Consider the following 15,681-nt stretch of genomic DNA (forward strand, 5'->3'; position numbering starts at 1 on the left):
AATATGTGTGTTTAATTGAAACTTATAGAAAATTATGATGACAAAATTTATAAGCTTTTCAATAGCATCAATATACAAAACAACACACAGCAAATTACAAATGAACAAACAACTGTTGAGCAGGTAGAAGGAGAGAGAAGCATTAGTACGTCTGACTCTCAGTAGAAAGTCCATAGATTTTTATAGGAAAAGTTGAGAGATAGAATCAGGTTAAGAAAAAGTTGAGAAAAAAATCATTGATGATTGTAATGATTACAGACATTTGGAGTTAGAGGATATAGTCACTATAATCATTGTCAGATCTGTTTTTGTAGAAATATATCCATAATATAGTTCATATTTTTTAAAATTTGAAATGGTCCTAATATTTTCTGTGTAGGATACTGGATGATAAGAATGATAATGAAAAACCAAACTGTCATCTCTTCTTTTATCCTCCGGGGCCTGCCCATCCCCCCAGAGCATCAACACCTGTTCTTTGCCCTGTTCCTGGCCATGTACCTCACCACAATCATGGGGAACCTCATCATCATTATCCTCATTCTACTGGACTCCCATCTCCACACACCCATGTACTTCTTTCTCAGTAATTTGTCCTTCTCTGACCTCTGTTTTACCTCTGTCACAATACCAAAAATGTTAAAGAATATGCAGAGCCAGGATTCATCCATCTCCTATGTAAATTGTCTGACACAAATGTACTTTTTCATGTTTTTTGCAAACATGGAAAACTTCCTACTTGTGGTCATGGCCTATGACCGCTATGTGGCCATCTGCTTCCCCCTTCATTATACTAGCATCATGAGCCCCAAGCTCTGTGTGTGTCTGGTAGTGCTGTCCTGTGTATTTAACATGCTGCATTCCATGTTGCACACATTACTCTTGGATAGATTGTCTTTCTGTGAGGACAACATAATCCCCCACTTTTTCTGTGACATATCTGCTCTGCTCAAGTTGGCCTGCTCTGACATTTTTATTAATGAACTAATGATATTTGTCTTGGCAGGGCCCTTTATTGTCATCCCATTCTCACTCATAATTGTGTCCTACATACAAATTGTCTGCTCCATCCTAAAGGTTTCATCTGCTCGGGTTATCCACAAGGTCTTCTCCACCTGTGGCTCCCACCTGTCTGTGGTCTCACTGTTCTATGGGACAGTCATTGGTGTCTACTTATGCCCATCAGCTAACAACTCTACTGTGAAAGAGACTGTGATAGCCTTGATGTACACAGTGGTGACTCCCATGCTGAACCCCTTCATCTACAGCCTGAGGAACAGAGATATGAAAAAAGCCCTGATAAGTGTTCTTTGCAAGAAGAAAATCTCTTTATAATGGCATTACTGTGACTTTTACTTAATTTCATCCAGAAAATATATTGATACTAATATTGCTACTAATATGTATCCCTACAATTGAACCCACATCATAGACCATACTCCATAATAATTTCAATTGCAATAGGGAGTTTTGCAAAGTAGTTCAGTTAGGGAAGTGGATCTTTGTTACTCACTGATATTATCCACTGTCTTCCAAGTGTGGTTCTAGAAAGCATTCGATAAGAGTCACTGTTATATCAATATTTCATCTCTCAGATTTCTTTTCTAATTAAAAACAGATTTTTTTCTGCATTTTCTCTAATGTTTATCTGTGGGTCTCTGCATTTATTTTCATCAGTTGTTTGATGGAGTCTAACTGACGCATTAGGCCTCATTTTATTTACTTTTTTCTGACCTGTTTTGTTCTCTCATAGGTCATTTGGCTTCTGGTTTCTCTTCCTTCTGAATGTCTACAGTATGGTTCCTCTCATAATATGGGTCTTAGACTGGACCACTTACTGTTAGTCATTCCCATTTATTCTGTGCCAATTTACCATGGCACATCTCGTTGGCAGAAAAAAATTATAGGTGGGATGGAGAGATGGCTCAGTGGTTAAGAGCACTGCCTGCTCCTCTAAAGGTCCCAAGTTCAATTCTCAGCAACCACATGGTGACTTACAACCATCTGTAATGAGATCTGGTGCCTTCTTCTGACATACAAGCATGAATGTAGGCAGAATACTGTATACAAAATAAATAAATAAATCTTTGAAAAAAAAAAGAAAAAATTATAGGTCAAAAATTTTGTAGTTAGTTTAGTGTCCCAATCCCTTAACTCTAAGTCTTAGGAGATGGCTGGTTCAGACTCCATGTCCTCTATTACTAGGAATCTTAGCTAGCATCACCCTAATTGATTCCAGGAATTTCCACTGCACTGTGTTTCTACCCTGCTACTGAATTGTCCCCAGTTCCAATTTTTCCTCCCAGTACAATCTCTCTCCATACCCCTCCCACATTTTCCCATCCCCACCTACACTCAGTTCACCCTCAAAATCTATTATATTTCTCTGTCCAAGGGAGACCATGCGTCTGCCCTTGAAACATCCTTGTAACTTGGTTTCCCTGAATCTGTGGGTTGTAGCATGATTGTTCATTACTTGACAGTTTTTGCTGGTTTGAAAGAAAATAGATCCTAAAGGGAATGTCATTATTAGGATATATGGACTTGTTAGAGTAGGTGTGGCCATGTTGGAAGAAGTGTGGCACTGTCGGGTCTCCTATTTTCAAGCTTTGCCCAATGTTACAGTTCCCATCCTGATGTCTGCTGACTACAGTGTGAATATCTCACCTCCTTCTCCAGTAGCATGTCTGTCTGTGAGCTGCCCTGTTCCACCATGAGCTTAATGAACTAAAATTCTGAAAGTATAAGCTACCCCAATTAAATGTTTTCCTTTATAATGGTTTCTGTGGTCATGGTATTTCATCACAGCAATAGAAACACTAAGACACAGTTAATATCTACTTACAAGTGAGTACATACCATGTTTGTCTTTCTGGGTCTTGGTTACCTTACCCAAATTGATTTTTTTCTAGTTACACCCATTTGTCTGTGGTGATATTTTGTTTGTAATCTAACAAATAAAGTGTGCCATAAGATCAGAGTGCAAGCTACTAGCCAGCCATAGAGGCCAGGCAGTGATGGCAAGCACCTTTAATCCCATTACTCAGGACAGAGAGGCAGATGGATCTTTGTGAGTGAGTTCAAAGCTACACTGAGCTTCACTTGATTGATCCAGTCTCAAAAAGAAACAGAGTCAGGTGGCTCACAACTTTTATCCCAATACTTGGGAGTCACATGCTTTTAATTCCAGCAAGAAGGAGGTGGAGACAGGAGGGGATATGGTTGGGCAGAGAGAGGAATATGAGGCAGGAGGAGACAGGAGTGCATTGCACTCAGTCTGAGAATTTGTGAAGACAGTATCTTTCCTACTTTGGTCTGGGGATTTGGTAAAGATAAAGGTTCTCTCTATTGGCTGGCTCCTTTACTTCTCTGATATTTCAGCATTTACCCTGATGTCAGACTCTAAGTTTTTATTATTAAGACCCATTACAATCCTGGAGATATCTGACTACAAATTTTATAATAGTATTTTGTTTACTGCTAAGTAATACTCCATTATATAAATGCCCCACTTTTTATTCATTCTTTTGCTGAGGATTGAATCCAATGGAAGGAGGGGAGGAGAAATTGTGGGAGCCATAATGGTCAAAGACACAAGAAAACACACAGAATCAGCATGAACCCATAGTGTCTCACTGTAACTAATTGACAACCAGGGAGTCTGCTTGGGTCTAACCTAGGTCCTCTACATATACGTTATAGTGATATAACATTGTGTTTAATGAGACTCCTAGTGGAGGGAGAAGGGGCCATTGTTTCTGATACTTTTGACTACTTTGGAACCATTATCCTCCTACAGTCTTGCCTCATTTAGCCTTAATTTGAGGGGAGTTTTCTAGTCTTATTGAAACATGTTATGTCATGTTTGGTTGATATCTGTGGAAGATCTACAATTTTATGAAGGGAAAAATAAGATAAACAGATTGAGAGTGGGGAGGGAGAAGAGTCTGAGTGGAGAGGAGGAATGAAAAACTATTGTCAAGATTTAATATATTAAAGAATAGATTAATAAAAAATTAAAAAGAAATGAAAATAGATTTTCTCATAAGATACATCCAAACCACAGTTTCCTTCCTTCTACCACCCTTAGCTCATCCATTCTTCCCCAGATGCACTCCCCTTTCATTTCCTCTTCAGAAAGGTGCAGATCTTCAAGAGACAACAACTAGATGTGACAAAAAAAGATACAGAAAGACAAGGTGAAAGCCCTCATATCGAGGCTGGACAAGGCAATCCCAATAGAAGGAAATCATCCACAAGCAGACAAAATAGTTAGAGATATACCAGCTCTCATTGTTGTAGTCCCCCAAAAATATCAAACTAACAGCCCTAATACATGTGCAGAGGACCTGGTACAGACCCATGCTGGCCCTGTGCTTGCAATTTCAGTCTCTTTGAGCCCTGTTTTGTTGATTTAGTGTGTCCTCTTCTTCTAGTATGCACCATCCCCTTTGACGACTCCAATCTTTTCTGTACCCCGCCCCCACACAGGGTTCCCTGATATCCAAAGGATAAAAAACTGATGGGGACCTGTAGTGGCATTTCAATTGTATTTTAATAAGTAATGATTGCCTGAAGTTCTGAAAATAAAATAATCCCACATGTCAATCTTACAGCACAGATTATGGTAACACACACCTTTAATTTCTGTAGCCATAATGACATGCAACTTTAATCCCAATAGCTACACTATTTGCCATAGAAATCAGGTGGTGAATTCTTTTAATCTCAGTTGTGTAGGACTTTAATCCCAGTCCTAGAGAGTAATATAAAAATGAGGGAAAATAGCTCTAATACACAGTATCATTCTGAGATTCCTGGAAGCAGGATCACCATTACAGACTGAAGTAGAGCCAGTGGCTGGATGTTTTTGTGTTTGGGGTCTTCAGGTTGAACCCCAATTTCTGACCCTGAGTTTTTATTAATTTCACTTCCAAGCCCTCCAATTTAGACTCTCTCTACAGACTGTCTGACTTTTGATTTCTGTAACTACTCCAATCTGCTGCACAATAAAATCTCCCTAATCACAAGTGGACATGGCATTTATCTGTAAGTATAATAGGGTATCATTAGGAATCATTTAATTAATGTTTACCTAGTTGTTTGTTGTTCTACCCTAGTTTTTTGGGCTATTTAGTCCCTGGTTTCTTGTCATCCAGCCTGTACAGGTCATTGACTTTCTGTTGTAGAGTGGACCTCAACTTAAGCCAAACTTCCGTTGGCTTAAACTCCCACAAGTTCTGGACCACCATTGCTAGTACACCTTATAGGCAGGACAGATTGTAGGTGAGGGTTTTGTGGTTGGGTTGGTATCCAGGCTTCACTTTTCAAAGCCTGAAGAGTATTTTCCTTTTCCAGCGAGACTGGAAGGCTCCAAGCCCCTAATAGTTCAACCTCTCTATGTTTAATCAACTATGTGTATATTGTCTCCTGCATTTGGGGCTCTGTTGTCAGTTATAAGAGAACTAAATCTGTTGTAGCCTCAACCTGAGTTGTTTGCAGATTGCTATGGAGATTCTTAGGCTAACAAATCAATCAACTGTAATAAAATCCCACCATGGCAAATGTTGCCTGACTGGAAAATGTGGCTAGTTCTGACTCTATTCCCCATTATTGGGAGTCCTAGTTTTCACAGATTCCAGGACGATTCCACTGCACTGGGATTCCACATTGCCTTTTAACTACATGCAATTTCCGACTATCTATCCCTGCACTGTCTCTCTCTATTCCTCCTCCCACACATGATCCCTCATGATATACATGTCCCCACTCTACCCCCATAATCTATTGCATTTTCTCTTCCCAGAAAGATCCTAGCTTTGCCCTTATAGCGTTCATCTTCCCACAATTTCTCTGGATCTGTGTATTGTGACTTGATTATCATTTACTAAATAGTTAAATTCCACTTATAAGTGAATACATACCCTATTTGATTTCTGAATCTGCGTTCCTTCATTCCAGATAAATTTTTCTTGTTGTTACAATTTGTATGCAAATTTGATAATGCCATTTTTCAACAACTGAGTAATTCCCCATTGTGTAAATGTATAGCATTTTTTCTTTATCCCTTCTTCAATTACAGAGCGTCTAGGTTGTTTCAATATTCTAGCTATAATGAATAAACCCACACTGAACATAGTTGAGAAATTGTCTTTGTTCTAGGACAGAGAGACCTTTGAGTATATGTTTGAGAATTGTATAATTGAGTCTTGAAGTAGATTGATTCCCACTTTTTTCAAGATTTTATTATTTTATTCAAATTTCTGTATTGACCACACTATAATATTCAAATACAAATAAATGATGTTTCTTTGTTCTAGGATGCCCCAAAGCTTCAAAATATTTCCAACGCAACCTTTTTCTAATGTGTTCTCCTACTCTTAACCTCCCTTTCACTTTTTTTTCTTTCCAATTTTTTAAAAAAAAAATAGGCAGAGTTTCCCTATGTAGACCTGGCTGTCCTAGAACTCACTTAAGGGTGGCCTCAAACACACAAAGATTCACCTGCCTCTACCTTACACAATCTGGGCTTAAAAGTATGCACCACCATTTCCAAGCCTTCTTTTTAGTTCTATGTTGTTCATTCTGACTTGTACTGACCATGAAAAAGAACTGAGATCCTCTTGCATAATGGTGTTGTTTGTGCCATTTTTCTTTCCTTGAAATTATTAGTCACCAGCCATTTAAAAGTTACCTACCAAAAATGATAAAAAGAAGCTGGAAACAAAACAATATTCATTATTTATCATTACTTTAATTTTCTTTTTATTTTGCCTGCAAATTTTCTTTTTTTCCCCCAAAGTTTATTAAATTATAAAAGTTTCCTTTTCCGCCCCTCCTCCCAACACCCTCCCAATCCCCCCACTTCCTCTCCTCCTCCCTCTCCATCCCTAAGAGCTGTCAGGGTTTCCTGCCCTGTGGGAAGTTCAAGTTCCTCCCCCCACACTCCAGGTCCAGGAAGGTGAGTTTCCAGACAGACTGGATCCCAAAAATCCAGTATATGCAGAGGAAACAAGTCCCAGTGTCATTGTCAATGGTTTTTCGGAAGGACTCCGGGCCAGCCACATTCCGACAATCCGGCCACATTCAGAGAATCTGGTTGGATCACTTGCTCGCTCAGTCCCAGTCCAACTGGCCTTGGTGAACTCTCCTTAGATCAGTCCCCTTGTATCAGTGGGTGATTGCACCCCTCGCAGTCCTGATTTCCGTTTTCATGTTCTTCCTCCTTCTGCTCCTCATTTGGACCTTGGGGAGCTCAATCCGGTGCTCCAATGTGGGTCTCCATCTGTATCGCCATCCATTGTCGGATGAAGGTTCCCTCTGGTCTTGCCTTCTTTGCACTCGTTCTCTTTCCTTCAGCTTCTCGTTTGGACCTAGGAAATTAAGTCCAGTGTTCCAATGTGGGTCTCTGCTCTATCTCCATCCATCGCCAGATGAAGGGTCTATGGTGATAAGCTAAATATTCATCAGTATGGTTATGGGCCAAGGCCGGTTCAGGCACCCTCTCCTCTGTCCAGAGAACAATCTGGGGATCTCTTCTTGGACCTGGGATCCCCTTTATAATCAAGTCTCTTGTAAAGACTAAAATGACTCCCTTAGTTGAGATATATTCTTCCCTGATCCCATATCCATCCTTCCTCCCTCCCCCCCAGCCCAGTTCCCCGAGCTTTCCCCATTTCTCCTCTTCTCCCTTCTCTATAACCCTCTACCCTTCCAAGAACCCTCCTACCCCTCCATGCACCCGAGGTTACCTGGGGCTCTTGTCTATTTCCAATCTCCAGGAGGATAACTACATGATTTTCTTCAGGTTCACCTTCTTATTTAGCTTCTCTAGGATCACGAATAATAGGCTCAAGGACCTTTAATTATAGCTGGAATCCACTTATGAGTGAGTACATAACATACTGATTTTTTGGTTCTGGCTTACCTCACTCAGTAAAGCGTTTTCTATTTCCATTCATTTGCATGCAAAATTCAAGATGTCATTGTTTTTTATCACTGAGTAAAACTCTAATGTGTATATGTTCCACAACTTCTTTAACCATTCTTCTATTGAGGGGCACCTAGGTTGTTTCCAGGTTCTGGCTATTACAAATAGTGCTGCTATGAACATAGTTGAACAAATGCTTTTGAGGTATGATAGGGCATCTCTTGGGTATATTCCCAAGAGTGGAATTGCTGGGTCTTGAGGGAGGTTGACTCCCAGTTTCCTGAAAAATCACCACACTGATTTCCACAGTGGCTGCACAAGTTTGCATTCCCACCAACAATGGATGAGAGTTCCCTTCTCTCCACATCCTCTCCAGCAAAGGCTATCATTGGTGTTTTTGACTTTAGCTAATCTGACCGGTGTAAAATGGTATCTCATAGTTGTTTTGATTTGCATTTCCCTGATCGCTAAGGATGTTGAGCATGACCTTAAGTGTCTTTTGGCCATTCGAAGTTCTTCTGTTGAGAATTCTCTGTTCAGATCAGCACCCCATTTCTTAATTGGGTTAATTAGAGTTTTATTGTCTAGTTTCTTGAGTTCTTTGTATATTTTGGAGATCAGGCCTTTATCTGATGAGGGGTTGGTGACAATCTTCTCCCAGTCAGACGATAGCCTTTTTGTCTTACTGACGGTGTCCTTTGCTTTACAGAAGCTTCTCAGTTTCAGGAGGTCCCATTTATTCATTGATTCTCTTATTGTCTGTGCTACTAGGGTTCTACCTAGGAAGTGGTCTCCTGTGCCTATGTCTTGTAGACTACTTCCCACTTTCTCTTCTCTCTGGTTCAAAGTGGTCAGATTAATGTTGAGGTCTTTAATCCATTTGGACTTGAGTTTTGTGCATGGTGACAGAAATGGATCTACTTTCATTCTTCTACAGGTTGACATCCAGTTATGCCAGCACCATTTGTTAAAGATGCTTTCCTTCTTCCATTGCATACCTTTAGCCCCCTCGTAGAAAATCAAATGTTCATAGGTTTGTGGGTTAATATCTGGGTCTTCTATTCGATTCCATAGATCGACTTCTCTGTTCTTATGCCAGTACCAAGCTGTTTTCAATACTGTAGCCGTGTAATAGAGTTTGAAGTCAGGGATGGTTATACCTCCAGAAGTTCCTTTATTATATAAGATTGTTTTTGCTATCCTGTGTTTTTGTTTTTCCATATAAACTTGATTATTATTCTCTCAAGGTCTGTGAAGAAGTTTGGTGGGATTTTGATGGGGATTGCATTGAATCTATAGATTACTCTGGTAGAATTGCCATTTTTACTATGTTGATCCTCCCAATCCAAGAGCAAGGGAGATCTTTCCATTTTCTGGTATCCTCCTCAATTTCTTTCTTCAAGGACTTAAAGTTCTTGTCTAATAGGTCTTTAACTTCCTTGGTCAGAGTTATCCCAAGATATTTTATGCTATTTGTGGCTATCGTGAAAGGTGAAGTTTCTCTGATTTCCCTCCCTGCTTCTTTATCCTTTGTGTATAGGAAGGCCACTGATTTTTTGGAGTTGATCTTGTATCCTGCCTTATTACTAAAGGTGTTTATCAGCTGTAGGAGTTCTTTAGTAGAGTTTTTGGGGTCGCTCGTGTATACTATCATATCGTCTGCAAATAAGGAGATTTTAACTTCTTCTTCTCCAATTCGAATCCCCTCGATCCACTTATGTTGTCGTATTGCTATTGCTAGAACTTCAAGCACTATATTGAAGAGGTATGGGGAGAGTGGACAGCCTTGTCTTGTTACTGATTTCAATGGAATGGCTTTGAAAGTTTCTCTCTGTTCAGTTTGATGTTAGCTGTCGGCTTGCTGTAAATAGCTTTTATTATACTTAGGTACAATCCTTGTATCCCCAATCTCTTCAACACCTTTATCATAAAGGGATGTTGGATTATGTCAAATGCTTTTTCAGCATCTAATGAGATGATCATGTTTTTTTTTATTTCAGTTTATTTATATGATGGATTACATTGATGGATTTGCGTATGTTGAACCAGCCCTGCATCACTGGAATGAAACCTACTTGATGATAATGGATAATTTTTCTAACGTGTTCTTGGATTCGGTTTGCCAGGATTTTGTTGAGAATTTTTGCGTCAATGTTCAAGAGTGAGATTGGCCTGTAATTCTCTTTCTTTGTTGTGTCTTTATATGGTTTTGGTATCCGGGTAACTGTAGCTTCATAAAAAGAGTTTGGCAATGACTCTTCTGTTTCTGTATTGTGAAATACCTTAAGGAGTATAGGTATCAGCTCTTCTTGAAAGTTCTGGTAGAATTCTGCATTGAAACTATCTGGCACTGGGCTTTTTTTGGTCGGGAGGTTTGTGATAACAGCTTCTAATTCTTCGCGACTAACAGGTCTATTTAGATTGTTCACCTGGTCTTGAGTTAACTTTGGTAAATGGTATTTATCTAAAAACCAATCCATTTCTTGTACATTTTCCAACTTTGTGGCATATAAACTTTCATAGTAAGATCTAATGATTCTCTGAATTTCCTCTGTGACTGTTGTTATGTCCCCCTTTTCATTTCTGATCTTATTAATTTGAGTGTTCTATCTCTGCCGTTTGATTAGTTTGGCTAGGGGTTAGTCAATCTTGTTGATTTTCTCCAAGAACCAACTTTTTGTTTCGTTGATTTTTTTGGATTGTTTTCTGTGTTTCTATTTTGTTGATTTCAGCCCTCAGTTTCATTATTTCCAGTCTTCTACTCCTCCTGGGAGAGTCTGTTTCTTTTTTTTCCAGAGCTTTCAGGTGTGCTGTTAAGTCTCCAATATATGCTTTCTCCGTTTTCTTTAATTGGGCACTTAGTTCTATGAACTTTCCTCTTAGCACTGCTTTCATAGTGTCCCATAGGTTTGAGTATGTTGTGTCCTTATTTTCATTAATTTCAAGGAAGACTTTAATTTCTTTCTTTATTTCTTCCTTGACCCCGGGATGATTCAGTAGTTGACTGTTCAACTTCCACGCGTTTGTAGGCTTTCTGGTGTTCGAATTGTTATTGAATTCTAACTATATTCTGTGGTGATCCGACAAGACACAGATAGTTACTAGTATTTTTTTGTATCTGTGGAAGTTTGCTTTGTTACCGAGTATGTGGTCAATTTTCGAGAAGGTTCCATGAGCTGCAGAGAAGAAGTTATATCCTTTCCTGTTTGGGTGGAATGTTCTATAGATATCTGTTAAGTCCATTTGATTCATTACCTCTAGTAATTCTCTTATTTCTCTGTTGAGTTTCTGTTTGATTGACCTGTCCATTTGTGAGAGAGGTGTGTTGAAGTCTCCTACTATTAGTGTGTGTGGTTTGATGATTGCCTCGAGTTCTAAAAGTTTTTCTTTTACATAAGTGGGTGCTTTTATATTAGGGGCATAGATATTCAGGATTGAGACTTTCTTCTGATTAATTGTTCCTGTTATGAGTATGAAATGTCCATCTCCACCTCTTCTGATTGATTTTAGTTTGAAATCACTTTTGTTAGATATTAGAATGACCACACCCTCCTGTTTCTTAGGTCCGTTTCCTTGGAAAACCTTTTCCCAACCCTTTACTCTGAGTAGATGTCTATCTTTGTGGTTGAGGTGTGTTTCTTGTAAACAGCAGAATGTTGGATCCTGTGTTCATATCCAATCTCTTAGTCTGTGCCTTTTTATAGGTGAATTGAGACCATTAATATTAAGTGATATTAATGACCAGTGGTTGTTGATTCCAGTTATTGTGTGTGTGTGTGTGTGTGTGTGTGTGTGTGTGTAGCAGAGTTTGTGTGTTTCTCTTCTTTGAGTTGTGGTTGTGAAGGGTCGCAGGATGTGCGGGTTATTGTAGGCAGTGATGGCAATGTTGGATTCCTTGGGTTGCGATTTTCCTTCTATACTTTCTGTAAGGCTGGATTTGTGGCTACGAATTGTTTAAATTTATTTTTATCATGGAATATTTTGTTTTCTCCATTGATAGTGAACGATAGCTTGGCTGGGTATAGTAGTCTGGGTTTGCATCCTTGGTCTCTAAGTTTCTGCAGTGCCTCTATTCAGGATCTTCTGGCTTTCATGGTTTCCATAGAGAAGTCCCGTGTAAGCCTGATAGGTTTACCTTTATAAGTTACTTGACCTTTTTCCTTGGCAGCTCTTAATCTTCTTTCTTTAATCTGTATTTGATTTCAAATCTGTGTTTTGATTATTATATGGCGAGGGGATGGTTTTTTTTTTTTTTTGATCCAGTCTATTCGGTGTTCTGTATGCTTCTTGAACCTTCATAGGAATATCATTCTTTAGATTGGGAAAGTTTTCTTCTACAATTTTGTTGAATATATTTTCTGGGCCTTTGATCTGCAGTTCTTCTCCTTCTTCAATCCCTATTATTCTTAGATTTGGTTTTTTTATTGTGTCCTAGATTTCTTGAATGTTTTGTGAAGAGAATTTTTTGGATTTGCCGTTTGCTTTGACCAGAGTGTTTTTCTTCTCTATGGTATCTTCAGAATCTGAGATTCATTCTTCTATCTCTTGTATTCTATTGGTTATGCTTGATTCTGTAGTCTCCGTTCGTTTACCTAGGTTTTCCATATCCCCCGGTTCTCGGTTTGTGTTTTCTTCATTGCCTCCATTTCAGTTTTCAATTCTTTAACTGTTTCCTTTACCTTTTTGATTGTTTTTTCTTGGTTTTTCAGGGTATCATTCACGGATTTACTTAATTCTTCAAACTTTTTGTTATACTTCTCATCCATTTCTATACTCATTTCTTCAAACTTTTTGTTATACTTCTCATCAAATTCTTTAAGGGAGTTATTCATATCCTGTTTAAGGGACTCTATTACTTTCATAATGGCACTTTTTTCCACTTCTTCTGGATTGAGGTGTTCAAGTCCTTCTATTGTAGGGTCGTTGAGGTCTGGTGTTTTCATGTTGTTTTTCAGATTGTTGGACGAGGTCTTGCCTTGGTGTCTGCCCATCTCTTCCTTCAAATGCTATCTATTGGATCTTCTGGTACCGGGTCAGGTTCCCTTGTTGGGCACGGACTTCACTGACAGAATGCCCACCTGTCCTCAGGCAGGCTTTTAAGACACAGGAACTGCCTCCTGCCGGGATGCGCCTACAGCCCAGGCCCAGCCCACAAGGCAGCTGAGCTGGGGAAATTTTATGCCCCCGGGGGAAGGGAGAAATATAGGAATTTGTACCTGGATGGAAGCAGCCTATGGATCTGGATAAAATATTTGCTTGCTATGTATATGACAGAGAATTAATACCTAGGGTATGCTATCCTTGGGAGTCCTGCTCTTTCTTAAGTGAAATGGAGGAGGAGTGGATTTTGGGTATAGGGAAGGTAGGAGGGACAGGGATGACAGGAGGGGAGGGAAAATGTGGCCATTATGTAATATATAAGAAAAGAATCTGTAAATAAATAGGGCAATAGTTTTTTAAAAAATTATTGAGCACACAGAATGAAAGAGAGAGAAGATATAAGAAATTAATGCTTGCTGATAAAGAAAAAAAAGACATTTTTTCCTAGTAAAACTCACAGGTACATCAACCACCTTTCAGAGTAAGCCTTATGCTTATAAGTTGTTGGCCAGCACTAAATGGATTCTCTATTTTTGCAAAGTATTGTCATTTGTATGTTTTGGGGGTCAATTTTGTCTTATGGAGTTTTTCCTTTTATTATTAGGTATCTATTGTGTGGTTTTGAAGAATGAGGAATTCCTGTGTGTGTGTGCATGTGTGTGTGTGTGTGTGTGTGTGTGTGTGTGTGTGTGTGTTTCTCGTGTTTCGTTTAAAGAGTGAAAAGGCATGAGTGGGGTTCATAGAAAAGTATGGAGAACCTGGGAGGAGTTGGGGAAGAACTAAGAATGATCAAAATAAATTGTATGAAATTTCTCAATTAAAGAAAAACAGAAAAGGGAAAAAAAGAATGAAAAGAAAAGAGAAATCAATGGCTATGGGGTCAAGGACTCCATCATGGAGCTCTTAAACTTTTTTGGAAAAAAAGGGAATACTCTACAAGATATAGGAATAGGTAACGGCATTACAAATGTGTGTTAGATGCTAATTAAATTGATGAGTCATACTTAATATTTTTCTGTAGTGTAAAGGAAACAGAAAATCTACTGGAAGTAGATTGTAGATTAGGAGATAAAATTTGCCAGTTATACATGTGACAGACAATTCATGTTTAGAATATACAAAAAGTAAAAATAATTAAGAAAGCAAACAACCTAATTTTAAAAATCGGCACTCTATAACCGAATAAAATCCTGTAGCATGCATGTACCATATTTTTATTATCAGTCAGTTGAACATATCTGTATTGTTTCTGTTTCTAGTTATTGTGAATAAAGCATCAGTAAACAAGGATGAACATGAATTTCTCCTGTAGCCAAAGACAATGAAAACACAAAACCTATTTAATTATCCTTATATAGGTAAATGTCACAATCCTTGGAGATGATTGAGTGGAACTTAAACCTATCATAAAACCACTTTTGCTTCTCATAATCAAAATACAGAGAGTATATGCATCATTCTTCTTGGAGTAACTGAAACCATTACATTAGCAAGCAACATAAGGCTATTTTTCTTGACCAGAGCAGACGGCACTCTGTTTAAAATATTGGATATATTCATAGATCTCACTTAGTATTTTCACATTCACAAACAAAAGTACTCATCTCTAGGAACTCAGTAACATTAGACCAATAAGAATAAAAATTTCCTGTAGATGAAAATTTATATTTCATAATCACATACAGAACTTCATCAAATGACTATCAAGCTCAAAACTACAATGAAGGAAGGAATTAGAACTGCAACCAATGGCATCATGATCAATGATGAACTCAGAACAGGGCATTAGGAAGTTATCTCACATATATGGAGAGGGGTTGAGGTAATGGTGGTAGAAAGTATTATCATGGTTTTCATAGGTAAGAAGACCAAATGAGTGACCAGGCATAAAAACATGGCCTGGTTTTCTTTTGTATTAAAGAAACATTAAACATGCCATCTGCTTGCCATATTGCTGTAAAATATTATTTTAAGTTGTTTTACCTTTTTATGTTGCATTTGCTGAACTCTGTGAAGCTGTGTTACTGTGCCTGTCTAAAGCACCTAATGGTCGAATAAAGAGGTGAACAAAAAATAGTGAAGCAGCAGAAAGAATAGGTGGGGCTGTTGTGTGAGACACTTTTTAAGTCATTAGCAATGAAAATAACTTGGGTTTGTGTTCTAGCCAGCTACTTTATTTTTCCCTCTAAAAAATGGACTCCAGGGAAGCAGAAGCCTGTTCATTACTTGAACAGTCAATGAGCATGCATCTTTCCACTTTTTTAGGTTTATTTTGTAACTACATGTGTAAATGGAGACTGTATTTTTGTTTCCTGGATGCCCAGACCCAAATAATCACATACAATCTATGTTAATTATGATACTCTTTCACCAATGGCTCAGGCATAATTCTAGCTAGCTCATACATTAAAAATTAACCCATTACTATTAACCTATATATCACCACAAGGTTTAGCTTACTGGTAAGATTCTGGTATCTTTTCCTTCATCAACTATATGGCATCTACCTGACTCTGCCTTCTTTCTCCCTGCATTTAGTTTAGTTTTCACTCCTATATACATTATCTCCTATCATAGGCCAAAGCAGCTTCTTTAGTATTAAATTGTAATAAGACATATTCACAGAATACAGACAGGAAACCCACATCATG

General features: G+C 38.4%; 1 protein-coding gene across 1 annotated transcript; it reads left to right on the forward strand.

Annotated features, from left to right (window-relative positions):
* Window positions 1-387: 387 nt before the first annotated feature.
* On the forward strand, window positions 388-1,335 carry LOC125403080 (olfactory receptor 1468-like). The gene has a single exon (XM_048438260.3). The coding sequence runs from the start codon at window positions 388-390 to the stop codon at window positions 1,333-1,335; it is 948 nt and encodes a 315-aa protein (XP_048294217.3).
* The last annotated feature ends 14,346 nt before the right edge of the window (window positions 1,336-15,681 follow it).

The sequence above is a fragment of the Myodes glareolus genome, chromosome 9, assembly GCF_982192425.1.
Source record: "Myodes glareolus chromosome 9, mMyoGla1.1, whole genome shotgun sequence".
NCBI lineage: Eukaryota > Metazoa > Chordata > Mammalia > Rodentia > Cricetidae > Myodes > Myodes glareolus.

Excerpts from the sequence above, each read along its gene's own strand:
- LOC125403080 (XM_048438260.3), top strand. The coding sequence starts at position 388 with ATGATAAGAATGATAATGAAAAACCAAACTGTCATCTCTTCTTTTATC.